The 22,308-nt window shown below is 34.4% G+C and overlaps 2 protein-coding genes across 2 annotated transcripts; one reads left to right on the forward strand and one right to left on the reverse strand.

The window, feature by feature from the left end:
- Positions 1 to 4,486: 4,486 nt before the first annotated feature.
- On the reverse strand, positions 4,487 to 8,520 carry LOC132292906 (actin-like). Its single transcript, XM_059790411.1, has 5 exons — positions 8,362 to 8,520; positions 7,026 to 7,098; positions 6,466 to 6,859; positions 5,081 to 5,694; positions 4,487 to 4,791 (listed from the first exon to the last, which is right to left on the reverse strand). Exons 2-5 carry the CDS (start codon positions 7,083 to 7,085, stop codon positions 4,726 to 4,728), a joined length of 1,134 nt encoding a protein of 377 aa, XP_059646394.1. The 5' UTR covers positions 7,086 to 7,098; positions 8,362 to 8,520; the 3' UTR covers positions 4,487 to 4,725.
- A 6,599-nt stretch (positions 8,521 to 15,119) lies between these two features.
- Positions 15,120 to 22,187, forward strand: LOC132292937 (nudix hydrolase 23, chloroplastic). Its single transcript, XM_059790413.1, has 7 exons — positions 15,120 to 15,590; positions 17,686 to 17,817; positions 18,700 to 18,776; positions 18,998 to 19,133; positions 19,217 to 19,357; positions 19,452 to 19,510; positions 21,429 to 22,187. Exons 1-7 carry the CDS (start codon positions 15,306 to 15,308, stop codon positions 21,487 to 21,489), a joined length of 891 nt encoding a protein of 296 aa, XP_059646396.1. The 5' UTR covers positions 15,120 to 15,305; the 3' UTR covers positions 21,490 to 22,187.
- The last annotated feature ends 121 nt before the right edge of the window (positions 22,188 to 22,308 follow it).

Below are 22,308 nucleotides of genomic sequence, written 5' to 3' on the forward strand. Positions count from 1 at the left end.
TACGAGTGCAATGACTGTTTTCTGAGACAAATCTTGTTAGTTGAATAGATCAAACTACTTAGAGAAGGCCAGGTTCAGCAAATTTACATCTTCATGAAATTTTTTGAAACACATGATGGTTGTTAGCTTTTCCTTTTTATCTTCCTGTCTTTCTTCTACCTTGATTTCAATTTGGTTTCTCTGCCACTCCAAAATAAAGAAAAACTTATTTTTTTTCCTTCTCTCCTTTTTAATTTTGTGTGTGTTTATAATTAAATGATTTGATACCAGATTGGATTCTGTATCATGCATATAGTTTATTCCTTTGGCATTTGTAGCTATATATATATATATATATATGGTGCTGAAAGTAACGTATGTAGAGTTGTTTTAACTGTTGCTGTGCATTTGATAATTCTTGTTTTTTTCGGAATATAGGGTCCTCTTTGGATTTTTTTTTTAAGAGTTTTGCTTCACTTTTGCATATATAGTGCGTAATGTATATTGAGCCCTTCCCTTTGGCAACTAAGGTTAAATTTTTAGAAATTAAAAAATTGGTTAGAAACTAATGAAGTACAATTAGATGAATTGTGAAAAAAATACAACAAATAGGAGGAGATATAAGATTGGATTAATAAGAAATAAATAATTAAAAGTAGAGTATCTCAAGCAGTAGAAAAGAGTACCACCAAGATCACTTAGCAAGAGGTTTATTCAAGAACTAGAAAGGTCAATCTAAAAAAAACCAACTTCAACCCATGGCTAAAATTACTTGTAATAAAATTTATGCTTATAGCTGTCTAGATTCGATCAATTGGCAGCCAAAAAAGTAAAATCAAAGACAACTGAAGAAGGATGGTGCATGGAGAGAAGAAGATGAAGAAATGTAGAGTACACATCCCTATACTATATAGCAACACAATCCGCGCAGCCATTGTCGTCACCATAAAAACGAGTCGAGGACTCAATATTATCAATTAAGTGATCAGGCATGTAAACTGTGAATACAGTGCAAACGGACGGCCATTGTCAGGGGCCGGCCAGCAGGAGAAATATTAGACCAGAAGAAGCAGAATCTACCACCACCTATATGAAATAAGTAAACAGGGTTGTCATCAGTGGGGAGCATAACCTTCCTTGGAAGACCTCTACAAGAACCATTTACGCTTCAACAAGTCATAGGCAAAGAATTGGGGTTCCAAGTAGCAGTAGAGCACACCATCCACAGCTGTTGACATGTCAATACAAGTACAACCAAACCATTCATCAAACAAAATTGGGAACCTTGGGAGGGCATAGTCGTGGTAGTAGGAGATAGGATGGTCCCAAAATATGGACGAGGACAGATGGTAGAAGCTAATGAAGAAGAAGAAGAAGAAGAAGAAGAGTTTTGGTTCTCCTTGAAGTCAAATCCTAATCTCCACGCTTATTGTGTTTTGTTTCCCAACCTTTGCCACCTCAGTCTGGCCTGCTCTTCCATTACTAAACCCCAACCCTTTACAGCATTCGGTCTTTAGAAATCTCTGAAATTAACTCAAGAGGTACAAATTGTTCGCCAAATCTTTACTAGGGTTTTGCATACACTGAGCTAGCGAGAGTTTTTCGTCTACTTAGGTGGTGATTTTCAGAGGCTCTTTGGGGCTAGAACTGAAATGAGCAATCTGGGGCGAAGGACATCAACCAATCTAGACCACAAGATTGGTTGGATGGTGGAAGTTGGTATTCAAACTGCTGAAATTTGTACACATATTTCCGACCAATTACAACCCAAAGGTTTGGTCTGCAAAGTAAATGATTAGATTCCAGTTAAAAGACAGCCTATCTGTTGTACTCGCAATATCAAATTTCTCTGCTTAATCAGAAATTGTTAGAAATGAATGAAGTGTATATACCTAAAAATGAATATCGACGGAGATCAAGAAGTAGAAACCAACTACAACCCATGTAATCCAACTTAGATGGTGCATGAGGAAGATGAAGAGAAATGTGCAGTAGTAGTAGCCTCCCTACATAGGCATTGGCTTGAGTATAAAGGCGAGTCACAGACTCTATATTAGCAGTTAATTCAATCTTGACATTGTAATCTGTGTCAACTGTGAATATGGTGCAAACGGCCGTTGTGAGTGGGCGGCAATCAGGAGAAATAATACACCAAAACAAGCAGAGTGTACCACCGGCTATATGAAACACGGTTGGGGAGCATATCTTGACCCCTCACTGGCTCCGGAAACCATTCACGCAGCACCAAGTAATTGTGGGTTCAAAGTAGCAGTAGAGCACACCATCCACAATTGCAGACATGTCATCACTGCAGCAACGACCAAACCATTCGTCGAACATGTCCCATGCCATGTTCCAGTGTCAATATTGTAAGATAGCAGAGCCTTTGGATCACAAGGAGGTTTCTATTGTTGTTATCGTCTAAGAGAAGAGAAGAGAAGTGCATGAACGGGACTTGCACATCTGGGAAGTAACTGAGGAGGTTGAGGCAACGGTTCCCATCTGAATCTGAATCTGAATCTGAATCTGAGAGGGGATCCAGAACCTCTGCATGCAGCATCTCAACAGGGTCCACTTACCTACTAGTTTTGTTAATTTCCTTCATCACCTCTAGTTCTCTCTCAGCACTCTAGAATGGTTAGGTGTATATAATTTATGAACAATATTTAGCTACTCAGTGTGGTGAGTAAGATGAAACTACTCACCCCACCCCTAAGTGTCCAATAACAAAATAATATATTACCTTTAATAATAAAATAATTCACACATTTCTTGAATCAATTGCATAATGTTTTTAGATGTTAATTATTTTATTATTAAAGGTAATGTATTATTTTATTATTGGACCACATAACGGTTAGTAGCTTGGCCTTACTCACCAGTGAATACCTCCACCTTACCTATACGGGAATACCTAAGCATTATCCATAATTTATTATCAATCTTATTATCAATCTTTTGACCGACCTTCAATTTTAACTAATTTGTATAAAAATTCCAAAATACCCTCAACATTTTACATCATTTTTCCCGCACTCTCTCAACAGCATCTCTTTCTCTCTCTCATCTCTCTCCACACACACGCGCAGTCTCTCTGTCTTACAATCTCACTTTCTCTCTCTACAACATCCTTTTGGAGCAATGATGCATAACCACATCATACCCCCACAAAATTCTCTTTTTCTTCTCTCTTTGATTTTGCTCTTGGTTTCTACGGACTCTCTCTCATTCCTCTAGTTCAAATAATTAAAGCCAAATCCAAATGACTAACAACAATAAAAGAAAAGAAAAAAACAAAGAAACAAACAATGGTTTTGTTCAAGATGGTTGTCGGGCAACCTTGTTTCTTTGTTAATGGATTTCCATTACCTGACCCACCAACACGAACAGAGTATCCATTGAAAAAAAAAAAACACACCCTATTTTCCAAGATCCACCACCTTGTTTCTGTGTTACTTTTATTTGTAATACTTAGAATTCCTGGTAACATTTGTTCAAAAAGGTGGTATTCGATCAGCTGATAAATTCACAATAAATATTTTACTTATTTTTATAATTAATTAATATGTCATAGTTTATGATTTGACTGTTTGAGGATTCTTTGCCTTGATGCACCTTATATGAACTGCATGTTATATTTTTTAGTACCAACTTATGTGGAAGACCCTTTAAAGTGTTAGGTGGGATTTGATTATTTGTTTTTTTAGTTTATTTGTGTGGAAAAATTATTTTTTTGTCCATGTAGATTTTGGGCAACAGAGAGGAGAACATAAATTAAAATAGATTTTTAATGGTGTGTTTGGTATAAACTGAAATTTCAAATGAAATGAAATACTTTTTTATTTGAAGGAAAAATAATTAATTAATTTTTTATATTTGAATGTAAAAAGGAAATAAATGGTCTCACTTTTACATATTTATTTCATTATTCTTCTACTTAAGACTATCTATAGTCCTGAAAAGAAGAAGAAAAAAATTGATAAGTACTAGTGTTGAACATACTCCTACTTATTTAATTCATTTTGGGATTAAAAGAGGAAAGAATGCTGCTCTACCCTTCAATTGAAACCGGCCATGAAGATAGATTATGAAATTACCCAAACACGTCCACTATAGAAAATGAACTAGATAGTCTCAAACTGAGATAAAATTGTGTGATAATGTGATAGTCCAGTAGTAAGGCATGTACATTTTGTGATCAAGGCATGTATACCTTGAGATCAAAAGCTAGGTTCAAATCCCCACTCCATCAGTCAGGTACTTTTAACTTCCAAAAAAAATAAATAAACCGCAATGTTCAGTTCATTTTGAAAGTCCTTTGTATGGTGATGATCTGAGTCCTTTGGTGTCTTGGACACGACATTTCACATGGAAGATACATATTGTACTTTAAATAATTGAATATATTATTTTCTAATAAAGTACTCCACTAATTATAAGAAACCCAGATTCAATCCAAACATAATAACACTACAAATAAACAACACTTGTACAAAATAATATAATGAAAAAAAAAAAAAAAAAAAAATTGAATTTATGGGGTTATCAGTTCTCTTCCATGTCCATTGCCCCATACTTAATGCCCCATACTTAAAAAGCAACACGCAGATAAGGAACAATGGCATAAAAATTTGGCAAAAAATTGGAAATGAAAAGCAGCAATCTCTGCAATCACATGATCCGAAGCCTTCGTGTGCAAAATTATGTAAGTCTCTTCATTAACCTCTTTTTTAGCATGCACCAGTATTAGAAGCATTTTCTGTGAACGATTGACGGACCAGACTCGTCATACTCTGCCTTTGCTATCCACATCTGCGCTCAGACAAAAAGAAAAAGAAAATTTTCCCATCAGGGATTCTTAAAAGTACCTGAAACAAATAATCAACTTATCGTTGTGCTCTAACAACTCAATGTTACCTGGCACAGTGGAGGACTCTTGTTTTTCAAATTACAGTCATTATTATAATATTAATCACATTTTCATCCTACTTTTGTTATTGTGACGATGGTTAACCATTAGTGCCAAGTTTCCTAACACGACAATTAACCCCACCAATATGAAATGTTTTCATGCATGCTAAATCAAATATGAACACAGTACCTGCTGGAATGTGCTGAGGGATGCCAAAATGGAACCTCCAATCCAGACACTGTACTTCCTCTCGGGTGGAGCCACCACCTTAATCTTCATGCTACTTGGAGCTAGTGCTGTGATCTCTTTGCTCATCCTATCCGCAATGCCTGGGAACATTGTGGATCCACCGCTGAGGACAATATTGCCGTATAGATCCTTCCTAATATCCACGTCACACTTCATAATTGAGTTGTATGTGGTTTCATGTATGCCAGCAGCTTCCATTCCTATCATGGATGGCTGGAAGAGGACTTCTGGGCAGCGGAATCGCTCAGCCCCAATAGTGATAACCTGCCCATCTGGCAGCTCATAGCTCTTCTCCACAGCTGAGCTGGTTTTTGCCATTTCTAGCTCTTGTTCATAGTCAAGGGCGATGTATGCCAGCTTTTCTTTCATGTCCCTCACGATTTCACGCTCTGCTGTTGTGGTAAAAGAGTAACCACGCTCTGTCAAGATCTTCATAAGGGCATCTGTGAGATCACGACCTGCCAGGTCGAGACGCAAGATTGCATGTGGAAGGGCATAGCCTTCATAGATGGGAACTGTGTGGCTGACACCATCCCCCGAGTCTAGAACAATACCTATATAACAACAAGCACTATCACAACTATGCAGAGAGAGAGAGAGAGAGAGAGAGAGAGAGAGAGAGAGAGAGAGAGAGAGAGAATTTCAACTTTTTAGCAAAATGGTTCAAGTCCCAACAAACAAATTTAATTACTTTCATTAGCATATCTTAGTTTCTGGTCATTACAAGCCAAAGCTTGTGAAATTTTAGCACACTGAAACTTGCATTCTGTCCTAGAGACAACCATGGGATACCTACAGAGTGCACAAGAAATTGACATTTATTTTTTATTTTTTGTAAATAATCAAATAGGAAGATGGAACTTAATTGATACATTTGGGGGAATTATTGAGAGAAAAACAGTAACGAGAATATCATATGTAGTAGACCATGTCTTAATAATCGGTCTCATCATATCTATAATGTGGGATCCCCCCCCCCCCCCCCCCCCCCCCCCCCCTTCTTTTTTTTCTGTTCTTATTGAAGGGCCGGGTTGGTTAATTTTATTGATTTTATTTTTTTAATGAGAAATGGATTGTATTACCACTTAATGGAACATACTGTTTATTTATTGGGGTTGTATTTATAGTGGCTACAAAACTGCAGGCATATATTGTTATTTGTCTTTTTTTACCTCCTAAAATTTAGAGAAGCGAAAGAATTAAGAAGATGATCTCCATCGTACGGTATTGCATATTAATCAACCCTTAGAAACCTTGTTCTGGAATTTTCATTCTAAAAGGTTCTAGCTTTCATGCATCACAATTTCAGTTATAGATTTGCTTACCAGTTGTACGACCGCTGGCATAAAGAGAAAGAACGGCCTGTATAGCAACATACATTGCAGGAGTATTGAAAGTTTCGAACATAATTTGAGTCATTTTTTCACGGTTGGCCTTGGGGTTGAGAGGAGCTTCTGTAAGGAGAACCGGGTGCTCTTCTGGAGCCACACGGAGCTCATTGTAGAAGGTGTGATGCCAAATTTTCTCCATGTCATCCCAGTTGCTAACAATTCCATGCTCAATTGGGTATTTCAAAGTCAAAATACCACGCTTGGATTGAGCCTCATCCCCAACATAGGCATCTTTTTGGCCCATACCAACCATTACACCAGTATGACGAGGGCGACCCACAATACTAGGGAATACGGCCCTTGGAGCATCATCTCCAGCAAAACCAGCCTGAATAATTAAGATCCAATGTAAATAGCAGCATCCAGGTTCCAGTGTTAGCAGTACGGTTAATGAAACGAACTTATATTAACTCATGATAATATGTAAGGTGGTCAAATGAAAGTATCATCCATGAATGATAATATTTTAAAAGAACTGGACATTGAATTGTTACCTTGACCATTCCTGTTCCATTGTCACATACAAGAGGCTGAATATCCTCATTTTCTGCCATTTCTTAATGTGCTCTGGAAGAAAGACACCATCAACGTATTATTATTCACAAAATATTACCCATGACTCAGAAAGTAAAATCATGCTTTTAATTGAATATTTCTTAAACAATCTCACATTCCAGCTTGCTTTAATAGTATGTTTAACAAAATCCTTTAGTCATGTGAAAAGCATGTTAAAATGTTATCTAACAAAAACCTCGTCAATTGACCATATAAAGATGTACAATTCTACTTCTATTTTCCAATGAATTGTTCAACTTGACGTGAAGCATAACCCTTTATGTTCATTAGCCTTTCCAATGCAAAAACTGTTGTCCAACTGATAATATAGATGGGAAAGGTTTTGTTTAGTTGAGTTGATTTGACTCGTATACGGATTAGAAGTGATTACTTTATTTTATATGGTTAAAAGATCTCCATAAAGAGCTTTATTTAGGATTCCATCCAACAAAAGCCTCATCTATATTCTAAAGAAGCAGGCAGGATAGATAGTTCAACAGTCCAAACATTGTGCAGACAAACAAATAAATAATTTGACAATTGCTTTGCAATGATGCAGATTTCAAATAAATGGAATCTTTTGTTGCATTTGGTAGCACCGAATCAGTGCTTTAAATTTCGGATTGGAGGAAACTTAGTTCAAAGTTTTAACTAAATTTCTTTCAATTCCAAATCCAAGCCGCCTATTCGGTGCTCCCAAACATAGCATGAATAAAATAGCTGAAACATCCATCAATGTGTTCAATACTTTCGATTGATTTCAGGTTCAAATCCACAAAAATTAAAATAAAAAGAAACTGATACAATAGCTGAAATAATCAAAATCAACCCAAGGATCCATCAAGGTAAGGTATTGAATTTACCAACATTCTACACACATAAGACTTGAAATATCCTTAAAAATCGGTTGTTCCAAATGCATGTACATAAACTGTTGTGACCCAATTCTCACGAGAACCCATGTAATTTCAGATTAAAAAACAAATAAAAAATTCAACAAATTTTTTTTAGAATAACAATCAAACTTAAAATCGGGACCAATAATCATAAACACATACACACGTATAAATGTATATAACGAGATACCCATAAGAAGATCCCTGGATCTCATTTTGGTAAAATCTTACATGGATGAATGTAACCCAATATTTTTCAACAAGGCAATCAAATATAGTAGATAAGAGACCCATCACAGCAATCTAACCTCTCCAATTTCACATAAAACTATAACATAACAGTGAAAATGAAACTGAAACTCAGATAAAAATGGAGTACCTTTGTTGGCGATCTCTATCTCTCTCGTCTCTGAACGGTCTCTGTTGCTGAGCAGCCCGCCCTCTAGTTCAAATGAAACACGGGCACGCATATAGATGAAACTCAACCTCAAATGAAATTCAGCTTAAATGAACCTCAAATTCATATTTCTTGAATCGCAATCGTTGCTTAAGAATATATCATGTTTGCATTTGATATGACGCGTCACATTGATGGAGGAAATAGCTGGCTCACTTTTTCAGTCTTTTTAGCCGTGAGGACAAATATACCCCTGCATATGTAAAAATCACCACCAATTCTCCGGGGTCTCCTTTTTTAATTTTTTAAGAACTCTAATTTTTTTCTTTTTTCTTTTTTGTTTTGCAGAAAAAGCAGTTTTAGGACACTGTCATTGATCGAAATCCTTGTTTTTCCCTTGTGCTGGGACTTAGGCGGGCCTAACCCGAGCAACTGGATTCCAGTCCGAAAATTTTATAGGCGTAGACAATGCTCTTGTATTTATGAGATGACATGGGTTCAAACATTAGAGCCCGAATTTTATTTTGGGAGGGATTTGGGATTAGATTTTATTAGTCTTAACAATTTGAGAAACCCGGAATACAAGAAAAATATAATTTTTTTAAGTTTTTAATGTTATACGTTGTATGGATAATTTAGTTTTTATAGTAGATTTTTCACCTAGCTTCAGACACACTTGCCAAAAAAAAATTATACTAATTGAATTTTAGTTGAGAAAACAAAATAATAAAGAATATAAGATTTGGGTTATTTCCAAATTCTAATAAGAATTAATTTTATTAAGTCCCACAAATTTTTTAGAATTAATTTTATTAAGTCCCACAAATTTTTGGATTCTAATAACATTGTTTGGTTAATTTATATCCCTTTTATTTTATGTCAAGTGACTCAAGTGTACATAGTTATATACTTTAGTATTTTTCTAATATTTATTTATTAGTAGGATATTATAATTTGGATAAATGCATGAGATATGATGAATTCCTTGGGACGTGGGCTTGGCACGAACTGAGGTCTGAGAACCTTGGGTTTGGCGTGGGCTAACCCCTTAGCGATTCCAAATCGCCTAAATCCCACCAGTACTTTTAGCATGGGTTTTAGCTTTGGTTGATATCTTATCCGCATTTTTAGAAATTTGATATTAAAATTTTAATTAGGATATTAAAATAAAATAAAGATGGAATATCAATAATAGGGAAAATGGTGCTATTTGATAACTCAATTTGTAAGCACCACTTAAAATTTTTGTTCTTGAATTTTATCCCAAAAGGTCTCATACGTTATACTTATTAGAGTATACAAATCTTAAGCGATGTGAGATTGTACCCCTGTAGTTTTGCGTCGGAAACAATTCTGGCTGGGTCAGGCTCTAATACCATTTGTAATGACTCACTCCACCACATGATATAATATTATTTGCTTTATGCCCGAACCCGCACGATTTTGTTTTTATATTGTATTTCAAAGAGTTATCAGTGTACAAATCCTATATATTGCATTTTTCCTTTCCACACCCTAGAAATATAGGATTGTACATATGTAACACGTTCGGTAGTTTGAGTGCATCTTACCCCACAAGGTTACCGCAATATTTATTTTTTAATTATTAATTAAAAATTCAGAACTTAAAATTTAGTTCTTAAAATTTTTAGTATTTAATTTTAAATTTTTGTTATGATTGTCATATATTTGATATGGAGGGACAAATTTGTCTTATGAGAATGGCCCTACCAATGAGAAAAGGTAAAATATTAACTTTATATTCATTTTTCCCATTTAGTGGGGTTGACTTGGCTGTGAGTAATGATACAGTACGTGGGATGATTAGGAAAAGCGGAACATTCCCAACTCAGCACCATCCCGTTTCCAACAGTCCCGCCTGTTTCTTTCCATGTGCGATTACCCACACCTGGATGTTACCCCGTGCTTTCGACGCTTGAACCAAGTTTTCTATCTACCTACAGAACCGGTCAAAGGTCTCCTATCCTAACGTGCCAAGCATTATCAACAACCAAATACTTGAATAAATCTTCTGTAGGGAAAATAAGGTGTGTTTGGATACATGAGAGAGAAAAGAAAATAAATGATCGTATTAATTAGGAGAGAAAGTAAAATAAATGAAAAAAATAATAGTTATTCTTATTTGGATAAGACAGAGAAGAGAGAAAAAAATAAAAAAAATAGTCCTACCCTTTCATAACCACTTCATACATTATCCATTTCCAAAATCTTGTTTCTTTTTTATAGTTCAATGCCGTGGGTAAAAACAAAAGTAAAAAATAAAAAGAAAAAGAAAAAAAAAGTATTACAAGGTTAAGATGAACCATTCAATATGGTTGAAGGTAACAATAGTCTTTAACCTTTTTTATGAGCATGTGAAAATTTTATTTTTGTTGTATCTGTTATACCTATCGGACTCAATCCCTTTCTATCCTAAATTGTTTAATAACTTTTAACATTGTCATACATCCTTCCATTCCATATTAGGACATAAATGGAATTACTTTTCTCTATGTTGATTTGTAAAAGGCATTTTTGATATTAATAATTTATAACTTATTTCACTATCATTTCTCTCCCTATCTTCTCAAATTGGGAGATAAATCATATAAGGAATAGATAGTGATAGTTATCCCTCCCTATCTCTCCTTATCCTCTCTTTTCTCTCCACTTAACCCACCTAAACACACTCTCACACTATCTTTTCTTTCTTTTTTTTCTCTCCCTATCCCTCCAAATCAATCCTACCAAACACACCCTAAGGTAATTTTGGAGTCAAAATCTCTTTGCAGTTAATTCCAAGAAAAAGGAAAATAATTCTGGAGTCAGAATGTCCTAGTTGAACTTTAATCGATTTATGTAAGTAAAAGTTGACGTTATTAATAGTTTTAAGATGTCATTAGTCTTACTCACGTGGAATTAATTGAATTTGTTCAACTATCAAACTCCAAAAATAAAAGGGGTGATCAACGGTTTATGAAAGAATAATGCAGTGTTATGAGTTCTTCACATCTAATTATTGAATTGCGATAGATCTCTTGAAAGCATTACTTTTTATGAAATGGTATCAAGCTACCAAATCTTATACATAACGACAATTTGATATTTCGAAGTTAATTGACACATATTAATAATGTGTTACATAAACCAAACGCGATGTAGTCTAATGGTACATTCTTATCTTTCAAACGAAAAGGTTGATGATTCAAGTTCTCATATGAACATTGTGGGTGTGTGAATATATTTCTTGTTAATGAAATAAATAAATAAATAAAATTTAGGAACATACATGGCACTTAGTACCATACGAATACAACACAAATATACTTGTAACACATTAGGCATATATCATTGGGTGATTTCACCACAAACTCAAACATTGAAGGGTTTAATTTAAGAATAAATGTAGAGGATGACCACACAATTAAAGAATATTATCTATTGACTGACCAAGAGTTTAATTAGGGGACAATACTAGCCTACTCATCGGTGAGTAGGAAGCTCACACTTACCCCTAATGTGACGTAAAAGTAATGTGACAAGTGTTCCTAGAATAGAAAATAATTTAAAAAAAAAAAAAAATTGAATACTTATCGGGTCAACCCATAAGAATGCAAATCAAATCCTAATTTAACTCACTCCTTCTCTCAAACTACTCGCTAAAATTTTAATTTGCTAATATTAGAAGTTTTGACTTTATTTATCTTTTATTGTTTAATGTGTAATCCTTATGTATACTTATTAATTATTTTTATCTAAAATATACCAAATTATATAAAATCTGATTCACATGATTTGATAAATGATTTATTGATTGCAAGATAAATTGTTGTTACTTTTTTTTTTGTCTTCTTTTTCTTTTGGCGGAAAACAAATATCTATGTATCATTACATTTATAGTTCTTCTTTTTATTTATCATCCAGAACTTTATTTATATCTTGTACTATTATTTTATTTAAGAATTTTAGCTTAATTTTTTTTTTCCCGACTAGATCCCCTCTTCATTCACTCCCTAGACAAAAGAGAAAACTAATGTAGCGTGAGAGAGAGAGGAAGAGAGAGTTAGATTTAGATCATATTGCGTTTAATCCGGATAATCTCTCAAATCTTTTAATTTTTATTATTTTATATTATAGGGACATGTGTTCCACTAATTTTGCGCACATTAGAGGTAAACATGAATTTTTTATTCGCCGATGAATTGACAAGTACGGTCCTTAATTAGGTGATCTAAGTGATCAATTACTTGGTGTGAACAGCTGGTAGATGATCATTTTGTTTAGTGGCATGCCAGTAAGCATTGTGTCTGAACTTTAATCATTAAATTAGCAACCATATCTTAAATTGGATACCTTTATTCATTCATGTGAACGTTTAGATATTTAATCATGGTTTCTAAATAAATATTGATCCTGCATGTGTGCTACTACATATACATGTATGTGTGTGTGTGTGTGTGTAAATGCTGCGTGTGGTGGTGGTGTGGTCGCAATTGATGGTCTACTTTGGTCCCGCATGCATGCATGTGTGGTGGTGGCGCGGTGCGGAAGAGAACTTTTCTTTATTTCTTTAAGAAAAAAAGGATCACTTGTCATCCAACTATAAAGTATGAAGACTCCATTGAAGATGTCTCTTGCATTAATATGTATGAAGATTTTTATTTTTATTATTATTTTTCTGTAATTAAAGATGAGAATATGGATTGGGCCGTGAAGTTACAACATTGATAATCTTGAATTCGAGTGAAGAGGTCCGGTCTTGTAGGAGAGCATAGTGACACTAGTTGGAAAGGACATATTGGGCCTCAACGATCTCAAAATATTGTTAGGGTTTTGGTTGATCACTAGACCCAGCTACTCTAGATCTGATTATACTACTCGGGCCTCAATTATGCTTATTTGGCCCAATATACTGGTGCTGGGCTTGCTGGTGATTAGAGTGACAATTCGTGCTCGCGAGTCATAATCGTATCGTGTCGATTTAGAATTATTATACTAAATAACTCAACTCAAACACAATCAGTTTAATATTCATGTTAAGAACCTTCAAAACTAACTGGACCTATTTATTAAACCGGTTACAAAATAAAAAATAATATTATTTAAATTATTAATAATATTCAATCAAATAATAAATACTAGACAAATATAAATTTCAATGCAATCAAATTATTAAATAGCCTTTAGTCTACAAAAGACTAAATTATAAGACACATGTTTAAATAGTTATTTTGAAACTTAAATATAAATTTGTTTATGACACGTAACGGCTTGAACTATCTCAACTTGAACAGGACACAAATAAATAAACGAGTTAATCTTATTGATCCATTTACGACCCGAATCCGTTTAAAATTAACCAAAACCCATTTAACTCATATCGTGTTCGAATCATATTGATGAATCATGTCAAACTTTTTCATCCCTTAATTGGCTGCCTATATATGATGAGTCGAGCATACCACATCATTGATACGCTCGTCCAATTAACATACACCACATTATTGGTATATCCACCCAATTAACATACAGCCTAGGTCTTTTTTTTTTTACCTTAAAAGAGGCGCCTTCAATTATGTTTTAAGAATTAGCAAAAAAAAATTATGTTTAAGAAAATATACAATTATGCCTGATTTTTCATTTTTCTTTTGGTGTAGGAAGGAAAATAGGATAAGGCCAAAGTGTTACCTGAGTATTAACAATGAATAAAAATGATGATTTTCTCTTTATCTCTTTTAAAAAATGATAATGGAAAAAAATTCACAAAACTACGTGCCTTTTCAAATTGTCCCATGTTGAAATAAGCAATAAATAAATAAAAATCAAGTAAATAAAAATCAATTAAAACCATAACATTATCTGGACTAGAGACGATGGATATATTATAATTTTGAAACAAGTATATAATTAGGGGGTGACAATTTGTGTTCGTGGATCGTGTTCGTGTCGTGTATTATACTAAATAGGTAAACCCAAACCAAACTCATTTAATAATCGTATCAAGATCCTTAATATTAATCCAACCCATTTATTAAACATATAAATGTGTTAACCCATTTAAAAATCTGTTTATCAAATCGAGACATTTAATATTTAATCAAATATTAAATAATAGAAAAAAAATTGTCATAATTAAACCAAATATTCAAAATAAAAAGAAAAATCATAAGGCATAAACAATGTTTATGTTGAAATGATTTAACTATTCATAGTAATTAAGTTTAAACAAGTAACATATTACATAGGTCATTATGGTCATATTCACAATTATAATATGTTAAGTTAAATGGGTCATAAACAGGTTATACGGGTTGAATTTCTCAACCCAAACCCAACACGGTTAAATAAAAGGGTTAATCGTGTTGACCTTTTATGACCCAAATCTGTTTATGTCAAACCCAAATCATTTTAACTCGTGTCGTGTTGTCGTGTTGTGTCGTAATTTATCGTCCGTTAATACAGCATACAAAAAGACAAAAGAAAAATATATAAAAAAATAAATTCTGGGTCCAATGTAGTTCTTCATTGTATTAGATTCAGTCTGGGGTTTATTGATGAAAAATCTACATAGGAACAATTTTTTTCGTTTGTACTTCCAATTATTATTTTTTATATATATATAGTTCGTGGGGGGTTTATTGAAATTAACCATAAATAAAAGAGAGAAAGGAAAGGAAAAAAATAACAATCTATGGTCCTATGTATTACATACTACTAGTATTACTTTACTGAGGTTGTTGTTTACTCCAAGCGCTAATACAAACAACACGCAAAGATATATATGTATATATATATATACACGCACAGATATATATGTATAATCTGATACCATCCCGTCTAGATTGATTACTTTCTTTTAATTTTCTCCATCAAAATATTTGGATATCTTGTTGTCAAAATTTGTTTATGTCATTAATAGATATATAATGCTTAAAACTGTACAGATTCTTGGTTCCTCTTATGGGTTTGTTTCGCAGCGGTTGAAACCCCATGGGAATTGTGGGCTGTCTTTCATTTCGATCTCTACCAAACCCTCGTTCTCTTCAAGAAGACCAACAACTGCTTCTTTGCCATCGTCCGCTGTTTCAGTTCGCAAGGGTCGTTGTTTCAGAGCATCTAGGATGGCTCTAACACGTTCCGAGTCAAACCCAGAAGGCATCGCATCATCATCCTCGTCGTCTCCTTCTTCTTCTGTTGCGTTTAAGTCAGCTGTAAGTTTTCTGACTGTTCTTTGTGTTATCTTTGATGGGTTTGGTTTGAATTTCTTGTGTGTTTATTGCATTTTGTTTTGATACATTATAGTGATTTTGTACTTCACTGGCAATGTGCTGAGTTGGAATTCTAATCTTTCATTGGATTATTTTGCTGACAATGTGCTGAGTTCTTTCATTGAATTGGCTGATTATGTTTTTCAATTTATTAGTTTCTGTGGCACCTCATAGTGTTATCTTTGATGGGTTTTGCTTGAATTTCTTTTGTTGCATTTTGTTTGTGTGTTTATATAGGGAATATGTTATTCGTTGACAGTGTGCTGGAATAGGGGTTTCTGTTGTACTCAATTGTATGATTAGATTCTCATTTTGGGCTTCTTTCTTATGGTTACTTATAGTGTTATCTTAGTCGTGTTTTATTGGAAGTTTTTGAGAGTTTGTTGCATTCTATATGGCAGGTTATCCTGGGTTTGAAATAATGTACTGAAATAGGATCATGTTAATTTATTGATTTGCATGATTATAGCCTCACATATTTGATAATTTGGTAATGAATTGTATTGAAAGGAAACGAGCTTTAAGAATCTTGATGATTAGTTTATGGTGGGTTCTATGATTTTGATGTTTGGTGAAACTATAATGGGCAATACTGAAGATGATTTGTTATGCATAATGGAGTTTTCTTTTGTTTTAATTATTATTAAGAGGGAGGTAGTCAGAGATTTGATTGGTTCTATTCAGTTATATTATGCGAAGGGCAAGACCTAGTTGGGAAAAAGCGTAGCTTCTGTGATTTTCAGTTTAATTTTTTTTTGGATTTATGCAGTTTTATTAAATAAAAGGCAAGACCTTGTTGATGCAGTGTATACATTGATTGCAGACAACTCAAATTAGAGAGTAGACATTATAAAGTAGAAAACCAAAGGAAAAAGCGAATGGGTTAGAATTTTGGGATTGGACATTTTTTATTGTCATGGATTTTTTTTTTTCAATTTTTTTCCCAGACCTTTCCATGTCCACATCAAGCAAATGCTAGGGGCCATTGCCCAAATAATATTGTTAATCCTTGCTCTCACTCTGGAATACCACTCGTGGGACACATCTGACAAAGATCTTGGAATGAGCTACTCAAACCTAACAAGGAGTAGAAGATGCTATATAGTGTGGATGTTAGTTATCCTTCTTCTGGAAAGTGCATGCACTTTTTAAGAGGAGCCTTTTCTAGATATATCATTCCCAACCAAGAAACTTTGAATGTGTCACAAAATTCTAAAAATCATGGATTGCCTACGGCCGACACAGGTTAACCGTGCAACGGATGTTTTAACATAGAAACAGAATAAAGCTCAAAATTAATTTGTTTTTTCTTAAAAAAAGCTAACAGCGAATCATAGTAGTGCACATAATTTAATTATGTAAATAATGCTCATTGATCTTGAGTCTTGACCTTCCATTGTCTTGTAGAATTCAATTAATTTTGTGTCATATATTATAAGAATTTTTTTAAATATACTTAATTGTAGATCGATGTGTCCTCCCATTCTCGTGACCTGCTTCCTAATGATTTACCTTATCGGTGTGTCTGTGCCATGTGTTTGATGTTGCATTCTCTCATCTCTCTCTACATATATGTGTGTGTGTGTGTGTGTGTGTTTTGTTTGTGTGTATTTATTCATGCACTTGCCATAGCACGCGCTGGGCTCTGAGCTTTGAATGTGAGTGGCAGTTTAGATCCAACTGCACCTCATAGAGTGGGCAGTTTGTTTTTCTTATAAATACACACACACACACACATTATTCATATTATGTAGGTCTTGTAGTGTTTGCTAGGGCTGGCATCCTTAGCTTGGCCTAAATGATAAAGGAGGCAGATTAAGTTGATATATTATTAGAATCTGTTTGATATTAGTTTGATAAGGAAGAAGTGTTTTCTTGATTATGTATCTCATAATCATGTAAGCTTGAACAAATGTGTGCATTTATGTGTGAGTGAGCGAGCAGAAGTACATGCATGTGTATGTTTTCATCATTTTCCCTCCTCACACCCTCTTCTGATATCTTTCTTCAATTTGTTGTAATATCTACTGCTATGTAGGGCAACTCACGTAAGATCAATTTCTGTCAATCATGTGGTGGCCCAACAAAGCACGAGATACCTGATGGTGAGGAGAAGATCAGGGCTATTTGCACACTTTGTGGGAAAATTGCCTATGAGAACCCAAAAATGGTAAGCTTTTATAATGGAAATTCATATTGACATGCAAATTGGTTCGTAGAACAACATGTGTTGCATATAATGATTTTTGGTGCTTTTTCTGGAGTCCCTTAAAAGAAATGTCTCCATTGTGGTGCTGTACTCTATTATATTATTAATTTATTATCAAAAAACAATATCTCTTTTTGAGTGTTTTGGTATTGCATCTGTTTGGTAAGTGAAATTATCAAATATATGGAGAAATTTACAACATTTTGGTTGGGGTGTACGAAAAGGACTAATTTATAATCATGATTCCTTTATTATTATTATTATTATTATTATTATTGTATACTACGTAATTCTTAAATTTGCAACAAAATTAAGATGCTTACGTGGTAAATGATTCTTCTTGGTGGCTTATATGAATGATTGACAATTCTAATGTCTTCCATTATCTTAAAATCGTGTAAACCTCCCAAACTATCCTCATACATACCGAAAACTCGTGGTTTGCAAGTGATTGCATGCTTTATTAAAGATTTGTCTTCGACTGAAAATGTGTTGGAGATACGCTGGCATAGCCAATATATATTCACCCACACAGGAAGATATTCTCATATCCTTGGTCAGTTAATTTAAGAGATGTAGGTTGTCAAAGTTCTACTTGGGGGATTGTTTAGTTTTTCATTTGACTTAAGAGTATGGGGTTTTCCATGATTTTCTTTACTTAGTTGCTTATTAAGCAACTTGTGAGAAGATTATACATAATCCACTCATTTAACTTAGTTATTGAGGGCTCACAATTATCATCAGTCTTCTTTTTCTGTTAGGCTGCCACCAAATCATTGCTCCACGTGTTTCTTCTGTATTTTGATCTTGACATGGTTATTTGTTTTAAATCGGTACTTACAGGTTGTGGGTTGCCTCATTGAGCATGATAACAAGATCTTACTCTGCAAGCGAAAGATTCAACCATCTTATGGTCTTTGGTACACAATTACATGAAAGTAAAATTAAGCTGTCAAAGACAAAAAAAAAGAACCTTTTGCTTCTTAAAAATAGTTCTTTCAATCAATCAGTTAAAGAAATGGAAAAAAGAATACATGTACAGGCAAAATACTGGAACTACTTCAGTTTTGAAGTGAGATACCAGTGCCTTTATTGTTAACCATGATTGATTAAATCATTTTTCTTGTGGCTGTACGCATAGGACTCTTCCTGCTGGTTACATGGAGATTGGCGAATCTGCTGCAGAAGGGGCAATCAGGGAAACATGGGAAGAAGCAGGTGCAGAAGTGGAAGTCCTGTCACCTTTTGCTCAATTGGATATCCCTCTTATCGGCCAAGTGAGGAGAAATATCTCTTTGTTGACCTTATATGCACCTCCTGCTATATATGTGCATATTCATTTGTCTCTTGTTTGGAGCAGACTTACATAATTTTCTTGGCAAAGTTGAGAAGGCACCATTTTTCACCTGGTCCAGAATCATCAGATTGTCGGCTTTTCCCTCTTGATGATATTCCTCTTGATTCTTTGGCATTTTCGTCAATGCTGGTTACCTTAAAATTGGTAGGAGCTAGTTTTAAACATTAAGAAATTATATTTTCTATGTTAGTAATTACTTAACTCTTATAATCTGTCATTTTCATTATTCTTTGTGCAGTACATTGAAGATATAAAGGTTGGAGGACCCAAGTTTCACTATGGCACCATCAATAAAAGGTATTTTGAGTATCTATAAGCTTTGGGTGAACTTACTTGAGAGAACGAAAAAGAAAAAAGCTTGTCCTACAGTTTTATTTTATTTTATTTTTGAGTTCAACTTTATTTTTCTTGTCAAGGGGAATCGTTCTATATGATGGTAAATGCTCTGTCTGCTAATAATTAGAAGGCGGGTTTGAGTATGAGAACAATTACTTTGTGCAAAATGAAAACATGCTCCCTGGTGATTCTGCTGAAACCACCAAGTGTTTCTTGCATTTTCTTTATTAAGCCACTTTACTTCTTTCAAGTTTTCCTGCAATGGGGATCAATGGATCTTTGGTAGAAAAACTTGTTTAAACAGTAAATTAGCAGGAAAACAAGGTGAGAGAGCAGATTTCGATGACACATGAGCAGTGCATTCACCTTCTCATATTATGTAACAGTGATATTGTCAAAAGCAGTCTGCATACTCTTTTAGATTACTCTAAAGGAGCTGCATGAAAATTTTCGTGAGGTGTGTGGTGAACTCATGCCTTCCCAGTTTAATGTTTTGAACTACTCGTGAGATTTTAAAGGAAAATAAGCTAGTGAATTGAGTTGTCACTCTCTTGTCTCTCATGTTCACACATTTACGTGTAATATATTTTAGTGGGGTTGGCACATGGCTTCTTGAGAAACTCTTTATTGTCCATTAATATGTGTTTGTTGACTATTTCCAACGGTTTGTTGGCTGTTATATAGAACAGCAAGTGGAGTCTCATACTCCCTCTGTCCCAATTTAATAGTCCCATTTGGGTTTTTTAACCTTTTAAGGGGACAAACATTTAATATAGTATCAAGTTTGAAAGTTTTTGAAAACATAAAGGATATTAGTGGAAAGATGCATTTAGCTTTTCTTTACTTTTCAAATTGGACAACTATTTTGGGACAGCCAAGAAAGGAAAATGGACTATTAAACTGGACGGAGGGAGTATTAAATTTGTCATTCGCGATCTTCTTTGAATAACATCCATGGCATTCTTAGTAACCGCAGCTTATGTGTGATCTGTGGTGTATGTAGCAAATATAGCTTGGGGGGTGATCATTTACTTGGTTATGCCTGTTACTGCAGCATGGCCAGAGACTGTTGGGATTTGATGCTTGGATTATTTGGGGTCCATTGGGTTATGCCTTGTTCCTCTAGAGGGTTGATTGAGGCTTGGAGAGGTGTCTCTGTTGGGGTTCTCATTCAGGATGCTTGGAGGGCTACGCCTCTTTGTATTTGGTGGTGCATTTGGCTCGAGCGAAATAGGAGATATTTTGATGGAAAGAAGAATCCTATTTCTACGCTTAAGTTCTCTATTATTTCCACTCTTTTTTGTTGGGTTTCAGGGAGAGATTATAAATCTATTGGGGAGATTATTGTTTTTTTGGCCTCTTTGAAGGTTTAAGGCGCCTTGTGGCCCTTGTGTTTCTTTGGGTTCCGCTCCCCTTTTGAGCGTTTTTAATAAAATCTTACTTATCAAAAAAATATATATATTGAAATTTTTCTAACATACTTTAATATTGTAGCTCATAGATAAATTGTGGGGTACAAAAGAAGGAATGAGAAAAGTCATTCGGAAATCGAAACTTAAGCGCTTTTCTCAATTGGACTTCAAAGCTAAAGGAGAAAATCTAGTAAGATCAGCAGTTTGGTTAAATTAACAGGCCTCTTACTTTTTGGTTACTTCGAATCGATTTATTGTGCCCTTTTGTAATATGTGTATGTAATGGGGAAGTGTGATTTTTCATGTTGGAGGTTTAACAGATCTAACAAGGTTGCTGTGACTTTTTTGATAATTTATATTTTAACTTGTGATACTTTTTTCTAGCCAAATAGTTGGTTTAAAAGGCATTTTGAACGTTTAAATTTATATTCTTAAGAGTTCTGAATCTTTTCTTTGGTTGTTGACAGGCCTGGCACAAGCCCTTCTGATATCTCTGCCTACACTCTCGATTATCACTTGCAGTCCTGACAAGATGGGGATTCCTTCATATTTGTAGTGAAAAGAGAAGAATGAAGAGTGAGATGCATAATGTTCATTATTTAAATTCTATTTTTCTCTATTTCATCACTGTAAGGGTTCTTCTGGTGTGACACTTTGATGTTTGAGGCCATCAAACAATAGTTTCAGCAGATCCATTACAATAAGATCCTTCATATATTAACCATTGATCCCTCGCATAATACTGTTGATAATGAGAATTGTTAACTATGCCTGCTGATAATCATATGATTTTTTTATAAAATGTATAGAAAATTACATCTCTCCTCCCTCCCCAATCCATAAAGAAAAGATCCTCTTGCTGCATATCTGTTACATTGCTTTGCTGGTGCAGAGCCCTACTGCTGTTTGAAACTCGGAACTTGAAGGAGCCGACTGCATGTTGGTCAATTTCAACGACGGTTCTCCGAACCCAATGGAGCTCACTCAGCCCTTTCTGGTTCATCATAATCCGTGTAAACTCTGGAATCCAGACCGTGGCTTATTGATCCATCACTTTTTAATCAAATGTGGGAAATTGGAATGACTGATGGTTCAGTGTCTTGGTGGAAGATTGTAATTAGAATGACATGGCAGAAATATGGAAAATAATTGTAGATTGCCAGTTTGTAGTTTTTCCTTTTTCCACTTGGAAATTTATAGTAATCCATTTTCCCGCTTGCTTCTTATGTGAAACGTTTGACAATCCATTTCATCATGCTTAGGATGTGTTTAGAGGCATCTTCAACAAAAACTTGGCTGATTTTATTGATGCTTCATCATGTTGCTGATAATTTGGTCAAAATATGA

The sequence above is a fragment of the Cornus florida genome, unplaced genomic scaffold (genome assembly GCF_030987335.1).
Source record: "Cornus florida cultivar Cherokee Brave unplaced genomic scaffold, ASM3098733v1 CherokeeBrave_3.0.0_Hap2_Chr02, whole genome shotgun sequence".
NCBI lineage: Eukaryota > Viridiplantae > Streptophyta > Magnoliopsida > Cornales > Cornaceae > Cornus > Cornus florida.

What these genes read in the sequence shown, in the direction of transcription:
- LOC132292906 (XM_059790411.1), bottom strand. Translation starts at nt 7,085, where the DNA reads ATGGCAGAAAATGAGGATATTCAGCCTCTTGTATGTGACAATGGAACA. An exon ending in ATGGAACAGGAATGGTCAAG is followed by an intron (nt 6,860 to 7,025) that starts GTAACAATTCAA and finishes TTAATTATTCAG; the next exon opens with GCTGGTTTTGCTGGAGATGA. An exon ending in CCCTCAGCACATTCCAGCAG is followed by an intron (nt 4,792 to 5,080) that starts GTACTGTGTTCA and finishes GTCTGAGCGCAG; the next exon opens with ATGTGGATAGCAAAGGCAGA.
- LOC132292937 (XM_059790413.1), top strand. Translation starts at nt 15,306, where the DNA reads ATGCTTAAAACTGTACAGATTCTTGGTTCCTCTTATGGGTTTGTTTCG. An exon ending in CCTATGAGAACCCAAAAATG is followed by an intron (nt 17,818 to 18,699) that starts GTAAGCTTTTAT and finishes CGGTACTTACAG; the next exon opens with GTTGTGGGTTGCCTCATTGA. An exon ending in TATGGCACCATCAATAAAAG is followed by an intron (nt 19,511 to 21,428) that starts GTATTTTGAGTA and finishes GGTTGTTGACAG; the next exon opens with GCCTGGCACAAGCCCTTCTG.